The sequence below is a fragment of the Aspergillus chevalieri genome, chromosome 7 (genome assembly GCF_016861735.1).
Source record: "Aspergillus chevalieri M1 DNA, chromosome 7, nearly complete sequence".
NCBI classification, from domain to species: domain Eukaryota; kingdom Fungi; phylum Ascomycota; class Eurotiomycetes; order Eurotiales; family Aspergillaceae; genus Aspergillus; species Aspergillus chevalieri.
In genome coordinates this window covers 2,091,527-2,115,606 of record NC_057368.1, presented here as the reverse complement: position 1 = coordinate 2,115,606, position 24,080 = coordinate 2,091,527, and the positions used below count along the sequence as shown (strand labels likewise).

Here is a 24,080-nt window from a genome sequence, read left to right as displayed (position 1 = left end):
GGTATTGTCACAACCTGGCTTCTCTCGTGTCGTACCTAGGGTTCTAGCTAGTTGTATTTCGAGACTGGACACTTACCCTAAGTGTCTCCCAAGTAATCGTATGCTCAATGCCCCTCCGGGTCCGGTCCGGTATGTCGTATGCGTTGATGGGTATATCGCCCCCTCCAGGCTCCGTAAGATAATCAACAAGTAGAAACGGTAAAGGTAATCGAATGGAGAAACAAGGCCAACCGAGTACGTATACTGGGTTGTTGGTTAAGTGCGGACGAGTCAGAAACTAGAAGGTAACCAATGCTGATTGACTTGTATTGATCGCGAAGAACTAAGCTAAGTACATGAATGAGTGTTCTTATATATCCTCCCTTTTCCTGGTATGATGTTTTCATAGTATACTTGTATACCTATACCAGGCTGATGGTGTGTGTGTGTGTGTCTCTATTTAACGTCGAGGGTCGGGTCTTTCCACGCCTCCACGGCTCCTTGGGAGCCTCGGAAGCGGAAAAGCCCTGGTCCCGGTGCGGGACATACGACGGGCAGATCGGAACTGCCTATCTCCTAGCTAAACTACCATCTATCATCTAAATACAGGTAGCTCCCCGCGCGGGGAGCTGCTTGGGTTTTCACAGCTGTTAAAAGCAATCTAGGCATCTTCGAGTTTTCTTGATATGGAAACAAGGAGAAGTGAGAAGAAGAGGGGGGGGGGAAGAAGGGGAAGAGGAGGGGAAGGAGGAAAGGAGAGGAGGGAACCAGAGGTAAGCCCTAGAGGTTCCCAACTTTGACACATTTAGCATCTTAATGGCGTTTACAGATGGCAGTATAGAAATGTGATCTATCCAGCCAATCTGCATATGCAGTGAAACCGGTCTTTTTGGTGAGGATATCCACTACTCGTTGTTGGCCCCAAGGATGTGCCGCTGCTTTGCGACCCTCTCGGCAGAAATAGAAGTGGGAGGGCTCCTTTTTGCGGCCACATGAGCATGTCAACAGGGCATTGTCATGTTTGAAGCGCTCATGGTACTCTGCAAAGTCGCCGTGCCCGCTTCTGGCTGCTAGGAGGCGGCCCAGAGCTGCTCGGGGAAGATGGAGCTCTGGTGGCCGCTTCTCTATTCCTATACCAAGGTCCTTATATCGTTTGGGGGCCTTCTCTGCCCAGAATTGTGCAAAGCATTGCCAGTGCACTGTCTGGGCTGCCCGCTTGGCGGCTGCTATTGAGGCAGGTGGTAGAGGGAACTCAAAGGGAGCATGGCAGCCCAACTTGGCCTCCTTATCCGCCTCTTCATTTCCTTTGATGCCTGTGTGTCCAGGGACCCATTTCACCTGTACTGTGCCTGATTGTATGCCAGGTGCTCTGGGGCAGTGTGGCCAAATCTGGGCGGCTTTTTGGAAGTTCATGAATGTTGATTGACTTGATCCTTTGGGTTGGCCTTGGAGTTGCTGTACTGCTTCCAAGTTGTCTAGGCAGATGTATATGTCTGTTGCGTATCGGGTTCTGGGGTCTTTGAGGGCCGCCTGTAGGCCAAGCAGGGCCGCGTGGGCCTCTGCATCAAATACCTCCTGGTTGGGGAGCTTCCTGTGCCCACAGAGGATCTTGATCGTACTGGTGCCCCAGTAGCCTACCCAGCCAGCGCCTGCAGCAGTGTCCTCCTTTTCTTTGGACCCATCTGTGTATATGACCATTGCTGAAGGTGGGATGCTCTCTAGCCACTTTTTAAACGCTTCTTTGGACTGTGTCTTCGGAATTGCAATTGGCCGCTCTTTGGGCTCTGGATTTATATCCCAGGGGCTCATCAGTAGTGGATCTATCTGTTCAACGAGATGGATGTTTGCCGGGTCGATGGCCCGGCGGAAGCGGGTTTTGATGTGTCGGCTTTTTTTGGTGCATGGCCCGGCGGTACAGAGGGTGTCGGGCATCCAGTTGTTGAACTCTGACTTCTAGGCCGCGCCGTCTCTGGTTGAGGAGGAGTTCCACAGGCGGTATAGCCGATTCCCGGTGAAGTGCTGCTGTTTGGGTGGTCCTGTAAACTGGGAGGGTCCCTAGGAGCGCACTGCGGAGCACCTGATCCAGGCAGGCTAGCTGTGCAGCTACCCCATTAGATACCAGTTTTTGTTCACCTGAAATGCTCTGCCTTGGTCTGTGCCGTCCTGGCCACCATGCCTCAGCCCCATAGCATAAGACTGAGACCACACAGGCAATTGTTGCTTGCCGCAGTAGGGGGGCTTTGACTCCTCGTACAGTGTTGGCCAGGGCTTGTATGCCATTAGCGGCCAGTTTTGCCTTGGCTGCCAGTGTCTGGGTATGTATTCTGAATTTGAGCTTCCGGTCAAACCAGATTCCCAGCCAGCGTGTCGCCTCATTGAGTAGGGGAGGTTTAATCTCCACTGTGCCCTCAGGGGTTTGGATTGAGCAGGTGGGGTTGTTCCTCTTCCAACCTCTGGTGAAATGCTGGAGCTCTGTTTTAGCCAGGTCAAAAGTGAGTCCTTCTCTACGGCCCCAAGCTATCAGGTCTGTTGTGATGTTTTGTAGCCTGGTGGTGTTTTCTTCAAGGGACTTGCTGACAACTAGTTGGCAAATATCATCTGCATATCCAAAACGACCTCTGCGGGCGATTGTTGGACCTATCTTGAAGACAGGTTCAATGTACAGCATGAACAGGATTGGTGAGACTGGGGAGCCCTGAGGCAAGCCTGCTGGGACTGCAAAGGTTGAGCTCTGATGCCCGTCCAATTGTATAGCTGCTGTTCGGTCTTGGGTGAAGCTTGACACCCAGCGGAGCACTGTGGCAGGCCATCCTTGTCTGCGGAGTCGATGGTTCAGCCTGCCTGACAGGACCGCATCAAATGCGCCTTTCAAATCCAGAGTTAGTATGGAGGCGCTGAGACCCCGGGCCCAAGATTCTTCAATATCATGCACCAAAGCTGCCGCCAGGTCGGTAGCTGAACGGCAGGGGAGGGCCCCAAATTGTTGGGGGGTGGAGGACCTTGTGTTTGATGGCTGTCCAAGCTAATCTCCGGGCAATAAGGCGTTCCAGTCCTTTCCCCAAGGTAGAGAGGAGAGCAATTAGTCTGTATGAGCGTGGGCTACTGTAGTCCTTCTTCCCTGGCTTGGGGAGGGCTATCAACAGGGCTTGTCGGAAGGGAGTTGGGTGCCATCCAGTTGCAGCACAATGTTTGTACAGAGCTGAAATATGGGGGCCAAGAGCAGGCCAGGCCTTCTTCAGGACTGCATTGGATATCTCGTCTTGCCCAGGTGTGCTGCTCTTGGCTTGGAAGATAGCTTGGTATGCTTCTCCAGATGTGATGGTTGGAAAGGGGAGGGTTGCCTCCGGATTGTCACTATTGTCAAAGGGGATGTCATCTGCGCAGGCAGCCTTCTGGAGGAGGGTTTTTACCAGGAGCTCTGCTTTGGCATCAGGAGTGGTGTGGACTGTTTCTCCATTCTTGAGAGGTGGGATTGGGAAGGATCCCACTGTCCTATTCCACTTGATTGCTCTGAAAACATCCTGGCTGTCAGTGAAGTTATCCAGTTGTGTTCGCCAGTATTGCCGTTTTGCTTGGCGTACTGTGCGGCGCAAGGTTCGTTGTGCCATTTCTAATTCAGTTGGGGGGCTATCTGGGTCTCGTGAGGCTCTTCGGAGTGCCACTGTTGCATCCTGGCAGTCCTCATTCCACCATCTATGGCCTGATGGGTGAGCATGGGCTCTTTTTGTGGATGCTTCCAGGGCATTTGTGATTACTTGTGTGATTGCAGAGGTGTACTGGTCTAGAGCTTCAGGTGTGAGGTCGAGCTGTGCTGGTGGCGGTTTGCCCAAAGCTGTTGCTTCCTTATGGATGACTGAATGAAAGATGTCTTCCTGCATGGTGGCCATTCGGAGGGGCGGCACAGGCTTTGTGTTGTTGATAGGGTGCCAATGGACAGTTGTGGACAGAGCTATGTGGTCTGCTAGGACTGGGAACCCTGGTGCTGGCTCTGTGTGTGTTCCTAAGCAGACCAGAGGCCTATTGGCCCAGGTGAGGTCAATGGTGTTGTTATCATGTGTTGGGGTGTTTGGCTCGAGCATCAAGGTCATCCCCTGATGATCTACCCATTGCAGGAAATGCTCTGCTCCTGCTGAGTTGATTGTATTGGTCTGCCAGGATGAGTGGTGGAGATTGAAATCCCCTGCAACCAAACAGGGCCTGGTAGGGAGGGACTGGCTTAGGAGGTGCTTCAGCCCCTCCCCTGCATCCACAGATCCAGGGGGAGCATTATACAGATTCATTAGTGTCACTTGTTGGTCTCCTGAACCCACCTGGACTGCTGTCAAGTCCCGGCTGGGTTGGGGGCCATATGGCACAAGCTCTGCTTTAAGCTGTGGATGTTTGCGAGTATATGTAAGGGTACGTGGTTTGTGTGTCCAGTCTTCTATTGGTGTGAATAGCTTGAAGGCAGGGTGGTGTTTAGAGAGGCGTCGTGCGCGGAAGGTGGAGATCCAAGGCTCTTGGATGAGAACAATGTGGTAGCCTTGTTCAAAAGCGAGTTGCAGAGCGGCTTCATGTGGGGATGGGCTCCGGGCCACGTTGACCTGGAGGATCTGCAGTTGTGGGAGAGATTTGTCATATCTCATTGGGGTGATGTGGGACTGGGAACTGCTTCCACAGCAGGGTTCACAGAGGAGGCATCAGTGCCTGTTTGTTTATCCTGGTTGCTGTCCTCTGTAGTTTTGGGTGGCAGAACTTGTTGTCGACCAGATTCAATTCGTCGAATAGCTGTTACCTGTGTCTTGGGAACCCGGACCAAAATGCCCTGCTTGATACTCGGCCGTACAGGGCAATGTGCATGGTCAGCAGGAGCAGGTCTTAGGCAGTTGGCACATTGTTGGGTGCTTTCTTTGTGACCCTCTTCAGTGTGGTCTTTAGCTCCACATAGCCGGCATTTGGGTCGTCGGGTGCAGGTCCGGGGGTTATGGTAGTCCCAGCACCGGGCACATTGTTGGACTTTGGGGGTTATGATCTTGCGCCTAATGCGGAGGTTCTTGCCGAAAAAATGGACCCAAGGTGGGATCCTGGGGGCAGAAGTCTCTGGCACTGCCAGGACCATTGTTGCTGTGTTGTCTGTATTGAGAGAATGTTCTTGGCTCTTCCTGGACCAGTGTAGCTTTAGGGGCATGGTGCCTGTCTGCAGCTTAAATTCTTCCTTTGCTGCTTGCTCTGATATAGTGACAACAGAACCATCATAGCCAATGTATTGTTTGATGGCACCGGGGATGACAAAGATTGCCCATCTCTGTTCTAACTCAGCATTAGAGCCTTGGATTACCTGTTGTATATCATCCTTATTGACAAGTAGGATCTCTGCATTTTGGACATCTTTAGGCCCAATAGCGAGCCCTGTGGGAACATGTTGTATTTCCTTGATAGCGTCAGTGACTGCTGGATCTAGGCTACTGCGAAGCTTTTGTAGAGTCGCATGCGGGCTGGCATGTCGGGCAGGGTGGTCTGTTGGGAGTCGAAGGAAAAGGCGAAGAGGTCTTGCTGGCTTAGGGGCTGAGACCACAGGTTTTTTTTCAGTAGTGTTGTTCAGTTTGGGCGCGGGGATAGCGTCTGCATATGTTTTGGGGGGCGTAGCTGGGGCTGGGTTGGCTGTGTGGCCTTGGTTATTTGCATTGGCACCGGGTTGGGTGAAGTAGTTGTGCACGAAGGTCTGGAGGGCCTTGCCAAAAGAGGAGGCCCTGGGGAGGCTTTTCTGTTTCATAGAGGAGAGCTTCTTGTCCAGTAGGTTGAGGAACTCCAGTATCTCCTTGTCTTCCTCTTTTTCTTTTTTGGCCCGGGCTTGTAGGGCGATGCTGGCGGTTTTTCCAAGCTCAAAGTCGAGTTGTTTGTTTGGGCATTGTGGCTCCGGCGTAGCTGATGACATCTGGGTTGCCATTTCATAGTCCATGAACAGAGGTGTTGGGGGTGGAGGCGAGGCATTTGGCTCGCCTGTGCCTCCCTCCATCTGGTTATCTGGCTTTTCGAGTTTTCGGTGTTCGCGGGCTTTCACTAGCGCGGCTAAGCCTTGTTCCCGGGGGCTATCCCCGTAGCGGGGACCGCCTGAGGCGTGGCCTCTGGCCGAGTGCCTGGTGACAGGCGGCATTACTCGTCTGAGGAAGTGACCGATGGTTGAGTGTGGACCAGGCTGATGGTATAACATCCGTCTTGTATATTAGTATACTCCTTGCATATCACGTGAAACACGTGATCATCAGGTGCCAACACGCCGAATATCAATTTGATCCCTGTTCCTTCTTGCATATTCTCCATGAGCTGTTATCCAATGAGCCTGTCTTAACTCTGTATCATCACGTGAGGCTGATACAGTGAGTTCTGTAACAGGTATACAGCTCATGATCAACTGACAGGCCCGTGCAATCACCAGCATGTTGAAATCCACTCCTGTAGGGCCACTGGTTTGTGAAGCAGGCCTGGCACCAGCAGAGGCCCTACTGGAGGCCCGACAATTGAAATACACTACCCGGCTGCTCAGCTTACTGGAGAACCACCCAGCTAAGGAGATCCTCCCAGTGAGCTTCTGGGAAGGGGATCAGCACACCCAACCTGGGGAACAGACCCCAGGGAACCGACAATGGGCTGAGAGAAGCAACCGAGGCTGATGGTCCCTGGGACAACACCTTGCTTGACAACTAGCCAATATTCTACCAGTGAACCCATCTGGGGGCTTTGAGAGCACAACACAGACAACCAGTAGCCAGTTCCCAGGCCAAATAGAGATGCTACCAGGTCCAGAGGCCCTAGTAGCAGCGCAATCTCTCCCTCCAGAGCTAGCAATCTGGTCAGATGGATCAAGATTAGAGAATGGCAAAAGTGGGGCAGGGATTGCTTGGCGAGAACCGGGAGGAACATGGAAGACCCGGGGGTTCCCATTAGGCAAGGGATATGAGGTCTTTGATGCAGAGCTTCTGGGAGTTGTGCGAGCACTCCAGTTAGCAGAGAAAGTGGGGGATCAAAGACCAGTCACTATCCTGTTGGACTCCCAAGCAGCCATTGCAAGGATGCAACACACCCAGCCAGGGCCAGGTCAAGCATTAGTGATCCAAGCACATGCTATAGCCAAGAGACTACATGCCCGAGGTTGCCAAACCACTATCCAATGGGTGCCGGGACATGCAGGAATAGAAGGGAATGAGAGAGCTGACCAGGCAGCAAAACAGGCAGCCAGTAAGCCACCAGGAAGAGGCCCAAGAGAGATATCCCTGGCCTTCACCTATAGAGCCTGAACAGAAGCCATTATAGCACAAAGGCAGAGATGGCTCAGCAAAGAACTTGGACAGCGATCCCAACAAGGTCAATGAACATACAGGCCACAGAGGAACTGGCGGCTCAACCCAGCAGCTGCAATAGCTCCCAAACACCTAGCAAGCCGTTATTTTCAACTGAAGTCAGGACATGCAGCCATTGGAGCATACCTACATCGGATCCAGGTCCGGGAGGATGCAACCTGTGAGGGATGCGGTATATCAAGGGAGACAATACACCATCTTCTCTTTGAATGTCAGGAATGGTGACACCAACAAAACAGGCTCTACAAGGACCTGGAGACAGACAGAGTTATGAGGCCCACTACGGCAGAAGAATACCCACAAGGACGACTCCTAGGAGAGCCCAAAGCTACAAGGGCATTGCTACAACTCCTAGCCAGCGCCAGCATAGCTCTACCCTGGGCGCACCTACAGCAGACGGCAGAAAGGGCCCGAAGAGATGACAAATGGGGACTGGAAGCACTGGAAGAAGCAGTTAGAACAGGAGAGGGGTAGCAGGGAGGGTAGCCCAAGGCTGAGAGTCAGCCTAGGCCACACCCATCTTGCTCCAAAACACAAGGAGAGCACTCCGCTCGAAAGCCCTGCGCATACAGGCGGTCTGGGGCGAGGAAAAGGATTGGAAAGCTTATAAGAAGAGGGCACTGCCTTAGGAACTCATAGGGACAAGAGACTGTAGAATAGCTGCTAGCCTCAAGTCCATGAATCATGGTCTGTCATAGCTCTAGGGCTCGGTATGGACAATAAACTTGATTAAATAAATAAATAATGGACTAACATATATGATGCTGATTAATGTGTGTACTCTCATACAGAATTTGAAATGTTTCTCCATCCCTCCATAACTGGGCCGAATATATAAACAAGGTAGTTGCTGTGGTCGTTGCTCTTCCTTTCCTTTGCCCTCTGATCTGTCCTGCAAACCCTCTTCCCTGTTGCGTCGTGTTTTTTTTTTTTTTTTTCTGTTCGTTTTCTCAGCCTCTCTAAGTCACACATAGGAAAAGGAAGAAAAAGAGAGATGTCCTCCTATGGGGTACGTCCACATTACGAACGACCGCCCTATGAAGGGCCACACGATAGAGGATACGGGGATGTCCGCCTTACGATGAAGGGCCTCCCTACGAGGGAGGATACGGCGAACGCCCCTCCTACTCCATCCCTCAGCCGTCCGCCCAACCCCCTCGGTTCCCCCCACCACCACTGCCCTACGGTTGGGCCCAAGAGTGGGAACCCAGAGTGCGGCGCGCCTTCTTCGTTGAGATGGCCACCAACCACTCACAGTGGGAGTATCCAACCGGTGACTCGGAATATGCATCACGAGAAGTGCCACCGCCCGGACCGCCATCAGGGTATGAAGGTTATGAAGACCCACATGGGAAAGAGAAGAGCGACAAGAAGAAGATGTTAGCAATGGGGGCGGCTGGATTGGCTGTTGGTGGTGTTGTGGGTGCTGTTGCGGCGCATGAGTTGGGTATGTTCATACTTGTCATGATGTCGCTTAACCTGCCTGTTTAGGGCTGTTTGGGGAAGCTATAGGTGTATGTGGTATGCGCTAACGAAGGAAACAGGTGAGGACGACGAGGGGGCTCCTCCAGAAGAGGATGGTTCATCCAGCTCCGACGAGAAGGATGAAGAGTACGCTGAAGAACACTACTCGGATTAATGGTTGATCGATTTTTAGATTCGCTCCCAGGCTCTTGTCTGTACTCCATCGTTGATGGCGATTGAATGGTAACTGTTGTTGGTCCACCCTGTTGGGATACACATGTAGTGGGGGTGAAAGTTGTTGATGCTGGTGGGACAATGTATAGCAATACACCTAAAGAGGCTATGCGGGGACAATAGCAATGAAGCATTATATTAAGGTCTTTTTATCTGTCTAGGCTATCTACGTCGGGGGCATAAGGAATTTTGCTCTTCAGTTAGGCGAATGACTAACGTTGCATCTACCAAGATGGGACTAGGTGTAATATAGTTATTGCAACAAAAGTTAAATACTAAACAACTATGCACTTGGACAATGATGTAATGATCCCGTTCAATATTTGGAGGCGTATACACCTCAAGACATACAACACTTGTTTGGCTTAACACCAGTAACTAGCCCTCTTCCTTTGTTACAATTTTCATCCGTTGTTTATGTATTCTACACCTAGTTAGCTACTAGCAATCCATCATCACTCCCAGATTGCATGAGATGCACCTGCGACGGCATGCTCAGGATGCCCATCGCCTTAAAACATGAGACTTGGATTTACCATTCCGGGTCTTGGGTTCCTGAACATTTCCACTATCCATTCCATTTTGAGCCTATTGGATGGAGTTATTCTTTACATTGCCTGATGTTTAATTGGCAACAATTTCTGTTGGTTGCTCATGTAATCATCTAAAGTTCTGGCAAGCACTCTTGTTTCTTTTAAATCTCAGCGGTGGACGTTTAACTACGCGAGTCAATATCCAACAATATGACCTGATTATTCTGTAATAGAGTCGCTTCAAAAGCGGTCTGGCAGACAAGAAGACATGGTCTTCGGGCTAACCAGGGCCAGAGATAAACCAAGATTTGGTCGATTAGGGATCTATTTGGGCTTGATACCAACCAAATGGCGGGATCTAAGGCCTTTACGTGACGGCTTGAAAGCCATTGCAACTTGTAATGAAAATAGATTTTGAAGGATCGAATGTGATGATGTCGGATCCCAGGATATAGTGGATATATGGCTCAACCAATGGAATCGCTAAAAGAGGTCTGAATTGTTAACTAGTACAATTTCATTTCCTTCATGACATGCAAGACTTCGTCTGGATTTCTCTTTGAATCAATCCAAACAGCGCCGAGGATCGCTTCAACCATAGAAGAAAGAGTACCTTCTGGAACACTGCCATGATGAACGGGGTTTTTTATAATGTACCTATCCAACTTCAATTCTTCTGCTCTAGAGCTCAACACATTATTGCTTGCATGTGTTTTTAATAGGCGGTTACCATCCTCTATTGGGAGTTAGTCTCAATCCCGGGGACCAGGTTGTTTGACGATGACTTCCCGGTGCTTTGGCCACTTTCATACCACTGCTCTAGAAGGACCGTTGATAAGACTGAGTCGCCGAGGAGAGCAAGACGCTTGTTACCATGTCGATCTCCATGAACCGCAGGATCAGAAACAGAAGATCCAGCTGCTTGTAAGAGCTCTTCTAACAGATTATGGTCACTAAAGTGGTAATCAAGAAGGCTTTCCAGTTCTATTTCGAGTTGGGCGCGATCTTCCATGGCTTGGTTCAAGTAAGATGCTTTGACAGAAATCGAATAATGGAAGCGGGAAAAGGGATATGAAAATGAAAGGTTGAAGAATGGGGCTGGGGTTTCCTCTTATTTTAAGCCTCCAATTCTCTGGATGATCTGAAATGACGCAAGATTCGACCGAGAAAGATACTTTTGGATAGAGTTCCTTCGTGAACCCAAAGAAAGAAAGAGTGGGAAAATCCATAATCAATACGTCTAGCCTGGAAAACACCGTCACTAGTCATGGCCAAATGCAAAACCTATTCAAATCTCCTTTAATGTTATGTCTGCATGTTGAAAGTGGCCTTCCGCTCTCCTCTTTCCATCATTATCAACGCACCGCCGAAGGAAAGAATGAAACAACTGATCAGGATTTCCCTCATATTCTGATTAAGCTTTCTTGATGTAACCCAGCAAAATAACTCCTCAATAGGGTTGAAGTGCGGCGAGTAGGGTGGCAAATACAAAAGCTTAACTCCTACACATCAGTGCACAGCTGCTTGACTCAGTCTGAGTGATGAAAAGACGCATTATCCATGATTAAGACGGATTTGGGCTCTGGCCATCTCCCACGGTGCTGGAGAAGCTGCTGGATGAAGGATTTAAAAACATAGCATCAGTCGAGCCTTGATAATGCGAGACAAGATAACACCATTTTGCGCATATGCTGGCAGTATCTGGCACCGCTGGTCTAGATGATGAGTTAGACTTGAACTGGCGTGACGTCAAGTGGAGATCATCCAGTCCATCTATATTCAGCTCGCTTGTCACCGCCGGATTTGTCGACAAAAACTAATTGATATGAATGAAACTCAGATAGCTTATGTTGATAGAAATCTTGCTGTTGAGGGCTTTGCTTTGTTGCTTTCTGCTGGGATCTCTCTCCATCCACCTTGCTAGGAAAGGGCACATTTAATACTGGATGATTATGACAGTATTTCAAACTCGTCACATAGGAAGATAGCCATCTCTTCAATGTAAAGGCCCGGTTATCCAATTAGGTAATCACAAAGTGCTTCAAGCATTGGAGGGGTGATGCTTGATGGCCAGCCAGCAGAAATAGGGGGTATCTGGCACTGCGGAACAGCCTCATGTTCTTGTGTATATTAGTGATAAATTACTCACTGCATCTCGCAACCTTGGCCATTTGTGATGTGCAAAATATTTTGCTGCGTGTTATATGGCCAATGATTTCATACTGCCAGGACTCTTGGTTTCGTGCCATTTCGAGGTGGATTGGTATGTTAAGGATACCGTGAATTGAGACAACGTCATGATGGGCGGGGAAGATATTAAAACTTTCATAATACAGGCACATGTAGCTTATTCAGGCCCTTGTTTGTTCCGTATTATACCGTTCGACGACTAAACAGATTTGCGATACTGAAGTAACCATATACGGATAGTATGTCTTCGCGATCTGAGATCTAGAGATCTAGGGTTCAAGAAAAACTCCATATGTACACAATATGGGAGACGATATCAGTCGTCACCGTACAGGCTTGCCACATACTCTATTGGTCTTTTTTTCCCATCAACTTTGAGAGGGTGGCCAACCTCGATGTTCACAGGGTCTGAAAGTGATTTCCTGGCTGTATCTGATAGTCAATCAACTAGTCAAGGACAATGTTGACACATCTAATCTGGCTCTCTGCGCAGTTGCCGAGGTGGTAGTCCCTTGTTTTTACTTTGATGTACCGGTGTTTGCCCCAATTGTAGTCCATAAAGCCACAGATTCAATGGTAGCATTAGAACATTTGGCATTGATCTCTAAGTATAAGTGCTATAAAATGACGCAACTCAGGAACCAGAGAAATTGGATGGAGACAAGAAGCAAAGTTTCTGCACTGCTTTATCCACATTAACTAAGTTCTGGCTGCCGACGCAATGCAGACTTTCTTCAAAAATCACCTTTCCCAGCAATAGTACAAAGAATATTAACAGGGCGTACACAGTGTGGTACAGCAATCTGAATAAATGAGTGCTAAAAATGTTACTGTCAGCAATAACATTAATGTTTTGCTTGTTCCTGGATATACCTGAAGGAGATCCTTCGCTGTCACGTCCGGTGGTGCGGCAATAAAGTCTACGGCAAGAAGACCCAACGTGCCCCGTACCCCAGTCATATTATCATGGCCCAGAAGAGTGCGAGCAATATTACAAACTGCCCTAATATCTTGAAACCTCGCCTGAAGTGAGGATTTTCGAATCATGCTTTCACCAATGCCGGCTGGAAGAGTTTGTCAACACCGCCTTATAATTAACTAATAGGTAGGATGTTTTATAGAATACTGACCAATTTTTACATCACCTCCGTCATTGATCAAGACAGTGGAACAGGACAAGTCTCCGTGGCAGACTTCTAGGTCATTATGGATATACTCCAAGCCTTGAAGTATCTGCTTGCAGTTAGCCTGTTTACAACTCACCCCTCCTACAGATTCAGCTCAGGAGGTATACCCCTTTGCAAATTGTTGCAACTTCCACTTCACCGAGTCGGAACACATGGGATAGCTGCTGGAGTTCCTCTAGTGTGATGCCCCATGCGTTGTAAAGGAAGAAGGCGATGCCATCTTTCAGGTAAACTTCCTTTAGGCCCAACAAATTCGTATGAGTTACTTGCCTCAGGTGCTTTACCCCATGATCTTCCTCCTTTATAGTACAATGACTGATAAATGAGACAGGGACTCCATTGCGCATTTCAATGGCACAAATCCCACCCCCTGATGACTTTAGTCCGACATAGGCACGACCGGTCTCTGCGTAGGGACTTCCCCTCTTAACAATACTTTCACTCCTGCTCACATATTGCAGAAAATCTGGCGTCGAAGATCCTTTAGCCATGATTATTTCTTCATGGGATGGCAATTTGGTTGCAGGCTCTGTTATTTGTCAATCTTTTACCTGTCACGCTATGTTCAAAAACGAATTTCCATGTGGCCATAGGAAACTATATATCTTCAATGTACTCCACTATGTCCATGTGCCCTTAGGTATTGCCTTGTTAAAAGACGCAGATGTCATGGTAAACAGAAATGTACCCTCTCGGCACAGCTTATCGCAATGCGGACAACCGTTGAGGTTGGTCAGATAGTTGTAGCGATCATTCTGACTGACTTGATCAACCTGAACACTTTATTATTATTTAATCAAGTTTATTGTCCATACCGAGCCCTAGAGCTATGACAGACCATGATTCATGGACTTGAGGCTAGCAGCTATTCTACAGTCTCTTGTCCCTATGAGTTCCTAAGGCAGTGCCCTCTTCTTATAAGCTTTCCAATCCTTTTCCTCGCCCCAGACCGCCTGTATGCGCAGGGCTTTCGAGCGGAGTGCTCTCCTTGTGTTTTGGAGCAAGATGGGTGTGGCCTAGGCTGACTCTCAGCCTTGGGCTACCCTCCCTGCTACCCCTCTCCTGTTCTAACTGCTTCTTCCAGTGCTTCCAGTCCCCATTTGTCATCTCTTCGGGCCCTTTCTGCCGTCTGCTGTAGGTGCGCCCAGGGTAGAGCTATGCTGGCGCTGGCTAGGAGTTGTAGCAATGCCCTTGTAGCTTTGGGCTCTCCTAGGAGTCGTCCTTGTGGGTATTCTTCTGCCGTAGTGGGCCTCATAACTCTGTCTGTCTCCAGGTCCTTGTAGAGCCTGTTTTGTTGGTGTCACCATTCCTGACATTCAAAGAGAAGATGGTGTATTGTCTCCCTTGATATACCGCATCCCTCACAGGTTGCATCCTCCCGGACCTGGATCCGATGTAGGTATGCTCCAATGGCTGCATGTCCTGACTTCAGTTGAAAATAACGGCTTGCTAGGTGTTTGGGAGCTATTGCAGCTGCTGGGTTGAGCCGCCAGTTCCTCTGTGGCCTGTATGTTCATTGACCTTGTTGGGATCGCTGTCCAAGTTCTTTGCTGAGCCATCTCTGCCTTTGTGCTATAATGGCTTCTGTTCAGGCTCTACAGGTGAAGGCCAGGGATATCTCTCTTGGGCCTCTTCCTGGTGGCTTACTGGCTGCCTGTTTTGCTGCCTGGTCAGCTCTCTCATTCCCTTCTATTCCTGCATGTTGTCACAGGCTCGGAATAGTAGATAATAATGAACTGAATTCCTATCTAAACTATTGTAGCCATCGATGAGAATATCGAATCTGGAGAAGAAAGAAGAAGAGGAAATCTATCTAGGTCATGAAGAGGTTTTAAGAGGATTGTTGGTGACATGACTGGATGGTGTTTGTGATGTATCATCCATTGCTGTAGTGTTGAACCACCATGTGAGCTATCATATGTGAGCTGTCACACATGTCCTGGCACCCATTGGATAGTGGTTTGGCAACCTTGGGCATGTAGTCTCTTGGCTATAGCATGTGCTTGGATCACTAATGCTTGACCTGGCCCTGGCTGGGTGTGTCGCATCCTTGCAATGGCTGCTTGGGAGTCCAACAGGATAGTGACTGGTCTTTGATCCCCCACTTTCTCTGCTAACTGGAGTGCTCACACAACTCCCAGAAGCTCTGCATCAAAGACCTCATATCCCTTGCCTAATGGGAACCCCCAGGTCTTCCATGTTCCTCCTGGCTCTTGCCAAGCAATCCCTGCCCCACTTTTGCCATTCTCTAATCTTGATCCATCTGACCAGATTGCTAGCTCTGGAGGGAGAGATTGCGCTGCTACTAGGGCCTCTGGACTAGAGTGTCACAGATGGCCCCGTGACCCCGCCCCGAACCCGCCCCAAACCCCGCCGGGGCGGGCTTCGGGGCAGAGGTGCTCACCCCGCTCTGGGTTTGGGGCAGAGGTCCCCGCCCCGCTAATTTTTTGGGTGCCCCGTTGGGGCGGGCTGAACTGGGGCAGCGGGGTTTGGGGCGCCCCAAGGCCCCGTTAGGCCCCATTACGAAGCCAAACATATATTACTGTATGGTATCTATACTGTGTAACGATTACTTTGAAGAAACCGAGTGTTTGACTGAGAGGCTTTGTCAGCTCAAAGTTATGAACTTATGCTATTATATTACAAAGGATCATGCTACATCCCGCATTTTAATTGTCATGATAATTTTTAACCATAGTGAAAACGAGTTGGAATTTTTTAACACTATCTTGATTCTTGAAACCTGATACTCCATACATCTTCCAGCATCAATGATAAAGGGGAACCCTTACAACCTCTGCAGGAATGAGAAAGCCCGTGCACTTCCAAGATCAATATGGATAGTACATCGACTCAGTCTCACAAAGACTACCAGCTATTTACCGTTCTCAAGGCGCTGAAAATATCCAGGTTCATGGATAACACGACGTGGCCGGGTTGTTGCAGATTGAGGATGTGGGTTTATAACCTCCGACTGGCTTGTCGTAGAATGAGCTTCTGCGTTCATGGATGGTGAATGGATGGCAGACGGTCGCTGGTAAGACTGCAGTGGAGGTAGTCTGAGTCCATCTTCCTCATCGTCATCAGCCCAGCGATCTCTATCATCATCCTCAAATCCACCTAGATCCTCTTCATCACTGATATAGTTGACATCCAATTCAACATTGAAATCCACATATCCCACATCGTTCTGCTCATCATTGTCACCATCTTCAACAGATATGTATTCCCGTTTCAGTTCAAAGCGGTCAGCAGACATTTGGATCATAATTGCTTCAATTGTTTCGGGTGCGAGGCGGTTACGCCGATAGTGGCAAACATCCCGAGCAGTACTGAACAGATTCTCGACACCAACACCACTCGCTGGAACTGCAAGGAAATCACGGGCCATTCGAGAAAGGATTGGGAAACGGGGTGCATTATCACGCCACCAGTCAAGGACATCAGGGACTGAACCCAGTGGTAAAGTTGCTTGAAAGTCACCATGGTTAGAACAATTGAAAAGGTCATAAATGCAGAAGTAACAAAAGAAGACTAACGCTCATCATCCAGGTATCTTTGCAGTTCAGTGTATTGATGACTCTGTGATTGTTCGTTTGAGTCAGACTGTTGGTTGTATCGGCGACGCTTGTACCGGTGAAGAGCTTGATCAATTACATTCAGATTGGTGGAGGATGCAGTCGCTTCGTTGATCAATGGATATCTGTTTCGGTAATAAGAAAAGACTTTTTTTAGTACATTCTCATATTTAACCGACCAAAGCATTCCTGAGCCACCATTTTCTTCCCAACTTGCTCCTTGGAAAACAGAAAGCTTTTGGCATGGATCAAGGACAGTGCCGATTGCATAAATGACGCCCTGAAATTCATATGTCTTTCCATAATATTCTGAAAGTTTTCTGTGCGCCATTGACAAACCCTGATAAAGCTGCCTTTTCCACGGTCGCTGTTTGTTTTCAAGGTGATGCTGATTATCCTCGATGTGATTGAAGAGACTGTTGTAGATCATATACACCTTGTATAAATATTAGCAAGGATCTAACCGTGGTGAAAATTGGCACATGCCTTATGAACTGTAACTCCATGGTGCTTAGACAGGCTGTTTGTAAAGTAGTAGAACTCTCGAAGCAGCTGAAGTAGGTACTCCACATGTCGCCATTCATGTTCTGCAAGACTCAGAGGGAAGATAGCATGGTCATCCGTTGTGGTGATAAACCTTCGAATTGGCTCCCTCAACTTATAAGCCCGTTCAAGCATAAGAAAGGTGGAATTCCAGCGAGTTTTGCAATCTAGAAGAAGACCAAGTGTTTTAGTATTGTGTGAATCCATTCGCTGATATCGTCGAAAGCTTTCCCGACGTTGAGGGCTGGCATTAACATATCGCACTAGTTTCCGGACCTATCTAGCATTAGCCGAGAACAAGTAACAAAGAAAAAAAAAGAAAAAAGAAAAAAGAAAAGAAAAGAAAAGAAAAGGGGAAATAGAATCAAAGCCTTACTTTTTCGAGAGTACGAGTCAATCCTTTTTCTCTCAGGTTTTTATCATCATCATTCCAGCGGATGCCAACAACATCATCATTTTTGGCATCGATCTTTAGCTCACGCAAAAAGGCATTGACAGCAAGTTGTATGACATGTGTAAGACATGGAAGATGGTGTGGAGTGCTAAGAATGGCTTGTAGGCCACTGTCCATGGCATGCTCAAAGAAGTCATGTGTGTTCAAAGCGTCTTGCAAGCCATGAGCAACATCTGGATCTAAAGTCTGGGCAAGGGAATCTGTGATGTAGACAAACATTGTCCCATTGTTTCCAGCCTGTAATAGTCAGTATGATCTCAATTTCTTATGTTCTAACCATGGTGAGAGGATGTGTATATTATGACGTACATTGTCCGTTGTAATGCCAAGGAGGCGATGAGACAGATCATGCTTTCCCAATATTTTCAAGAGCACAGATCCAAGACGATCCCCAGAATGAGATCCTTCCAATGGAGAAAAACCAAGAAGGGCCTCGCAAAACCGGAAATCCGCTGAGATGAAATACCCAATAACTGCCATGAATGGTTTCTGATCTGGACTTGTCCAGCAATCAAGGGCAATGGAAATTTTACTGTCAGAAGGAAGGGTTTCCATGGTATTCCGTCGAGAAGTATGAGCAAGCTGCATTAGCAGATCTTTCACACCATTTCGATTGGGAAAATGCAGCTTTTTGTTCGGACCAGCCGCAAGATTTAGAAGACGTCGAAATTGTACATTTTCAATGAGTCGGAATGGGAGACGGTTACCAACAATGCAATGAACTACCTGTTCCTGAAATGCCTCACGAGAATAAGTCTTGTCTGGCGTGTTTATCTGGGAGATAGAAAGAATTCCTGAGTTAGTATACTTGTTTTGCATAACAGCATATTGGAGTAGACCTTGCACTTACTGGTCCTTTTCCAAGAAAGTCTCGAATGGAAGCATGACATTTTTGAGGATGCTGATAAGTGCATTGCCTGGTATTTGGATGTCTGATCATTGTTTTGGTCCCATTGCCTCTACCTGGATGATCAATAAAGGTCTCACAGTGAATACAGCGAGCATGTGGAGTGCCATCATCAAGACGTGCGACTTCTATGAAATGCTGCCAACCTTGAGAATGTTTGGATCCTCCCCATCGCATGTCTTTACCCTTCTTCTCAAACTTTCCAGCTGATATAGTTGTCCTCCACCAACGCATAAACTCATCTCGTTTTTGAATGAACTCAGATTCAGTGGTGAGGTTCTTGCGTTCTGGATATTTGACACATGTGTTTGTTCCATGTCTGCTTGAAATGATATCCAGGTCAAAGTCGCCGATTGGGTTGTTTTTCCGGTTGACAGAGGAATATGGTAAAGATGTATTCGGAAAGGGATCAATTGGCAAACTTCGCTGGCTCTCTGGAAAAGGAGAGGACTCTAAGTCAAGATTGGGAAGTATATCACTGAATGATGATTGTGGTGCTGGCGCAGGTGAGGAATGAGAAGTGTAAGGAGTATTTGCTGGAGAATCCATTGTACATAGCATTCATATAAACATGATGAGAAGGAAGAGAAAAATCTAATAATCCAGAGCAGAATTTCAAATTCAGCGCCCAACACACCCCAAACTTTTCTGTAATTGAGAAAAACACTTTAACCATGGTTTGAATTTTAATTTTCGTTGTCAGTTGCCTCTGTGTTCTCTTCCGGTTCCACACCCTCTCCTGGTTCTACATCCTCTGTCTCATTTCGCTTGCGCTTCTGGGTCTCTGACTGTCTGATCACACTATTCTTCTGAATAGATCGGTTGTGCTCCTTGATCTTTGCTTGGATCTCCTCTGCTTGGCTTGTGAACATCTTCGGCCGACATTTTAGGAAGCCAGGAGTCTCCTTGATAGTGATCGCGGCCGGTTCTGAACGATCCAAAGAAAATGCACTCAAATCTTCGGAAAAATTATCGATTGCGTGTGTATAGCCGTACCGTTCAAGCACTTGTGCCTGGTCCTTGAGAACAACCACAGCCGCCTCATATTCCGCCTAATGAAACTAATGAGTTTCTAACCATGGTTAAAAGTGCGAGGAGCACTTACCTCACATCCAATCAGATTCTCTGGTCGCTTCTTCCCGCCCTTAAGCCCCCAACTGATCGTTTCCAGCATCTTGCTTTTGAGGGATCGGTAGTGCCAGAGGGCACCAAAAATTTCACCTTGCTGGACCAAGTCTTCCTCCTCATTTTTGTTGAGCATTGAGGGAGTTCGGCAAACTGCTTGATTCTGTTTAAGCGTGCGGCCAATCACCGGGCCCCACGGTGAGTATGGCATCTGATTGGAGATCTAAAATATGTTAATCTCACCACGGTAAGAAAAGTGGAGTGAGGGGACCTACTAAAAAACCCAGATCATTATACGCGCTCATCGCATTGGTCAGAACCGGGCCGGCAGACTTGACAACATGCTGTATAATTGCAGCCCAATTCGGGTGGAGGAAACGCTCAAAATATGCAGCTGAGTGCGACGCACTTGCAAGGGTATCAGGGGGTGGTTTGAGCTAGAATCAGTTTTATTAGCAACTTCATGTTCAATACTAGTGAACTGTCTGGTCAACCTACTAGGTCATTGAGTTTTGGGTCCTTCCAGAAGCCGTCAGTTTGGACCTGTCTCACAAGCTCATCGATGAAATTACGAGCTAACCGAAGACGGTCAGCATCCAGAGAAAATGGACGATCAAAATTCTTGTCTCCGAAAAGAAGGTCTTGGATCTCCAAGTCCCATTGGAAGTCCTTCAGATCATGCGAGGCTGCTGCAGGGTATGTCCAGTCTGGGTCAATCCATATAGCTATGTGGCGAAGAATCCGTTTGACCTTGTCAACTGCTTTTTCCAGGTTGCACCAATCATTCCTAGTCAGAAAGTTAATGATTCAAAAAGCTACTAACCGTGGGGAGATTATGGAGTCAGGGAACTGTAGCTTACCAGCATGGACATGGGAGATTTCGATTCTCCATTAGGCGTGAAAAGATGAAGTGGTAATCTTCTTCACTGAGATCCTTGAGAAACCCTGGGCGACGCCAGTCGAAGCGATAGTCATTGGTTTGGTAGGGGCTTGAGAGTCGCGGGAGTTGCTCATTCCGATAATTTGGAGGCAAAGGCCAAGGATTCTTGCGCTTTTTGTTATTCAACCAATAGTCCTCACGGCGTGGATAAAACAGGAGCCGAAGAGGGTAGTCTGGCCGACCAGCCTCAACACTGAGGATTAACTCCCAGTCCTCACATCGAACGAGGTGCGCGGTATGCCCGAAGATCTTTGTGGTGAACTCGAGAAATTTATCAAACTCTCGAAACCAGATCTGACTGTGGTTAGTACCATCTTCAACCTTTGATGTGGAAATCAACGTACAAAATCAAGTTTTGATGAAACCATTTTTCCTCCGAGGGTCCAGGTAAAGCGACGTTCTCCATATCGTGTCATTCCATATCGAAAAACATACGGCTGAAAGCCTTCATGGCTGATCACAGAGCCCATCCGGGCAGTGTGTGTGAGATTCAGACCAAAGAGTGTCTGCACCCAGTCAGAGAAAGTTGAGCCTCTGACAATTTCTCCTCGCTCTTTCTCTGGCACACTCTCCAGCCGACCGAGTATCTGGACTGCATTGTAGCCATCACTGTTTGAATGGTGCATGACTTCACGATTGGCCATCAGGGCAGCAAGGGTATCCTCTGTCATCTTGTCATCATCATAAAGGTCGATGGCCCACAGATAGTCATGGGCTTCAGGTCGTGTGATGTCTTCCCCAGCATCAGCGCGTTCAATGGCCTCTTGAAGGATCTTGAGCATAGCTGAAACCCGATGCTGTCCATTTCGCAGTTCAAACGTGGTACCTTCTGGCAAAACTTGAATGTGAATCAATTCATTCTGATGTAGTTACCGGTTAGCAATGTAGTCACCATGGTTAGAATGTTAACGTACAGGATCACTAGTTTTTCTGGTAAGGGATTTGTGGAGGTCCATGAGCGTAGTCGTTTCTGTAACATGATCTGCCAAAACTGTCTCCAACATCTTGCTTGTAGTCGTCACTTTTAAGCGGTCCTCCTGTGCAAAACGCCGAACACCACACTTGAACGCCTCAGAAAGCTTCTCAATGAAACGTTCATCAATGGCTCGGTTACGTTCATTATGTGAGAGAGCACGAATATCCACCACAACACTCCCAAGGTATGCACTGTCAAGCTGGGTGACTATTCGATCGTCATGGATGAGCTTCTGGAGTGGTCCACCATTTTCAGATTGCTCGTTAGCCTGAGGAGCCTCAGGAGCAGGGTCAACATCCTCAGCACCTTTCCTGGCTTTGCTCGTGCTGGCCAGGGTTTTTGATTGTTTCTTTGGCGGCGCCATGGCGGCGAGCAAACTAACCGTGGGGAGAACAGGTCTCAGCGGTGTTTACTAACTTTTCATAAAACAGCCGATTTCTGAAAAACCTGATTAAAGAAAGGAAGATGGTTTCTTAGCATGGCGAGAATTTCGCGGAGTGATATTTATGCCCACGCCTCTTTTGTATTCACTAACCAGAGGAATGAAATAAAAAGCCAGTTTTACAAGTTTTATTTTCTCTTGCTTCACTGAAAGACACTCCGTAGGTTTTATATTCTTTGTGGTGATCTAGAATATAATTGGCGGATTTAGATTATATAATGCCCGGAGGCAATGTACTCTGTGGTTGCGACCGGAGGACACTCATAGAAGAGAAGTTGTAACCGGAATGCTATGTAGAACCTGTGAGGCTGTGACCATCTCACATTCCTCCCGTATTAGTTCCTTTGTTTAAAAAAATTCTAGACATATATTGATATTGCATTGTATAATGATGTCTTTCACCGTGGTGAGATTGCTATTGCGCAGAGTATACATGTAAATCGCATTAGCGCTATATATGTATATATATCTCAAGCTATATACTCTTGGGTACAGCATTCAAACAGAACAACTTCTTAGGCTTGTAATGCTTCGGAGTTGCTATTACTTTATGGATAGATATAAGTGTCTATATGATTCCAGAGGGATTCCTTCATGATAATTATGTATATTGCGACCGCTGCAACGATATTCTACTTACAACTTCGCATGAGGATGTATGTCGACATGGTAAATGTGCTGTAATTATACATGGCTGCGTAAACTATCAAGTGATCGTGTCTCAAATACAAAAAATACCGAAAACTCGGGGCGGACTGGGGACCCCGCCCCGTTAACTGCCCCAAACTAACCATGGTTGGAATAGTGCGATATCCGATCGACGGATTGGGTATAGCACGGAGAGTCTTGGGGTTTTGGGGCAAAACCCGCCCCAACCCGCCGGGGTTTCGGGGCGGGCAGGGCCATGGCACACCCCGCCCCAAAGCCCACTGGGGCGGGGCATTACTTGCCAAAGCCCACCCCGCCCCGCCCCGAGTGACACTCTACTCTGGACCTGGTAGCATCTCTATTTGGCCTGGGAACTGGCTACTGTGTTACAGAACCCAACGTATCAGCCTCACGTGATGGTATGGGGTCAAGACAGAATCATTGGATATCAGTTCATGAGAGAATGGCGCAGGAAGGACTAGGATAGTCGCACGGAAAACCGGGATCGGGATGATAATCAGCGACCATATCACGTGACTGTATACCGTTTTTGGTGTGTGATGGATGGTTGATTGGTTGGTGGCCTATCGGCTAAGGCTAACTATAACTACCGGGCAGAAAGCGAGGGCGGTGAAGACACGTGACCCGCTGGGTACCAACAACCGTCCTGACTACTTGGAAAAGTATACCGCTGAGTATATGAAGTACGACGCACTGATTGGCTATACTCTGGATATACCTCTTGAAGGTAGAAGGATAGTATATGGAGGAAAGATATATAAGGACGCTCATTCATGTACTTAGCTTAGCTCTTCGCGATCAATCTAGTTAATCAAGCATTGGTTACCTTCTAGTTTCTGACTCGTCCGCACTTAACCAACAACCCAGTATACGTACTCGGTTGGCCTTGTTTCTCTATTCGTTACCTTTATCGTTTCTATTTGTTGATTATCTTACGGAGCCTGGAGGGGGCGATATACCCATCAACGCATACGACATACCGAACCGGACCCGGAGGGGCATTGAGCATACGATTACTTGGAAGACACTTAGGGTAAGTGTCCAGTCTCGAAATATAACTAACTAGAACCCTAGGTACGATACGAGAGAAGCCAGGTTGTGACAGTTACAAGCCCATGATGGAGCGCAGGTTCAGGCTCACAGAGACACTGGTTCATGTAAGCAAATGAGCTTCTGAGATGAGCCTCCATTACTCACATTCAGACAGCACCTAGATCTGCATTTAAACCGAGATTACCCATGCCTTCTCTCTATCCAGCATACATTCCATATAGTGCTCAGCATTCTGCCTTATTGAGTATCCAACAAATCTTGGAAGAATGCTGTTTCGATTTTACAAAGAAATGGGTTACCTTCTGAAGTCGAAAACCATGAATGGGATTGTGCCGCGGCTATGGAGCTCACAGAATGGATGAAGTTCTTAGCAAAGTGGTCACCACAACTTCCACATGAGTCTTTGCAATTGAGAGGCTCACAGTTAGACACACTCCTATCTAAAATTTGTCAAATTCGACACACAGCA

At 47.8% G+C, this 24,080-nt stretch overlaps 4 protein-coding genes across 4 annotated transcripts; 1 reads left to right on the top strand and 3 right to left on the bottom strand.

Moving 5' to 3' along the window:
- Nucleotides 1-8,552: 8,552 nt before the first annotated feature.
- Nucleotides 8,553-8,955, top strand: ACHE_70706A (uncharacterized protein; the record flags this gene model as incomplete). Its single annotated transcript, XM_043283068.1, has 2 exons — nucleotides 8,553-8,763; nucleotides 8,861-8,955. 2 exons carry the CDS (start codon nucleotides 8,553-8,555, stop codon nucleotides 8,953-8,955), a joined length of 306 nt encoding a protein of 101 aa, XP_043140385.1.
- A 6,844-nt stretch (nucleotides 8,956-15,799) lies between these two features.
- On the bottom strand, nucleotides 15,800-16,315 carry ACHE_70705S (uncharacterized protein; the record flags this gene model as incomplete). The annotated part of the gene is made up of 1 exon (XM_043283067.1): nucleotides 15,800-16,315. The coding sequence occupies one exon, from the start codon at nucleotides 16,313-16,315 to the stop codon at nucleotides 15,800-15,802; it is 516 nt and encodes a 171-aa protein (XP_043140384.1).
- An 897-nt stretch (nucleotides 16,316-17,212) lies between these two features.
- On the bottom strand, nucleotides 17,213-17,718 carry ACHE_70704S (uncharacterized protein; the record flags this gene model as incomplete). Its single annotated transcript, XM_043283066.1, has 2 exons — nucleotides 17,213-17,308; nucleotides 17,422-17,718. The coding sequence occupies 2 exons, from the start codon at nucleotides 17,716-17,718 to the stop codon at nucleotides 17,213-17,215; spliced, it is 393 nt and encodes a 130-aa protein (XP_043140383.1).
- Nucleotides 17,719-19,092: 1,374 nt separating this feature from the next.
- On the bottom strand, nucleotides 19,093-21,811 carry ACHE_70703S (uncharacterized protein; the record flags this gene model as incomplete). The annotated part of the gene is made up of 7 exons (XM_043283065.1): nucleotides 19,093-19,458; nucleotides 19,512-19,754; nucleotides 19,807-19,968; nucleotides 20,030-20,318; nucleotides 20,392-20,765; nucleotides 20,816-21,331; nucleotides 21,386-21,811. The coding sequence occupies 7 exons, from the start codon at nucleotides 21,809-21,811 to the stop codon at nucleotides 19,093-19,095; spliced, it is 2,376 nt and encodes a 791-aa protein (XP_043140382.1).
- Nucleotides 21,812-24,080: the final 2,269 nt, after the last annotated feature.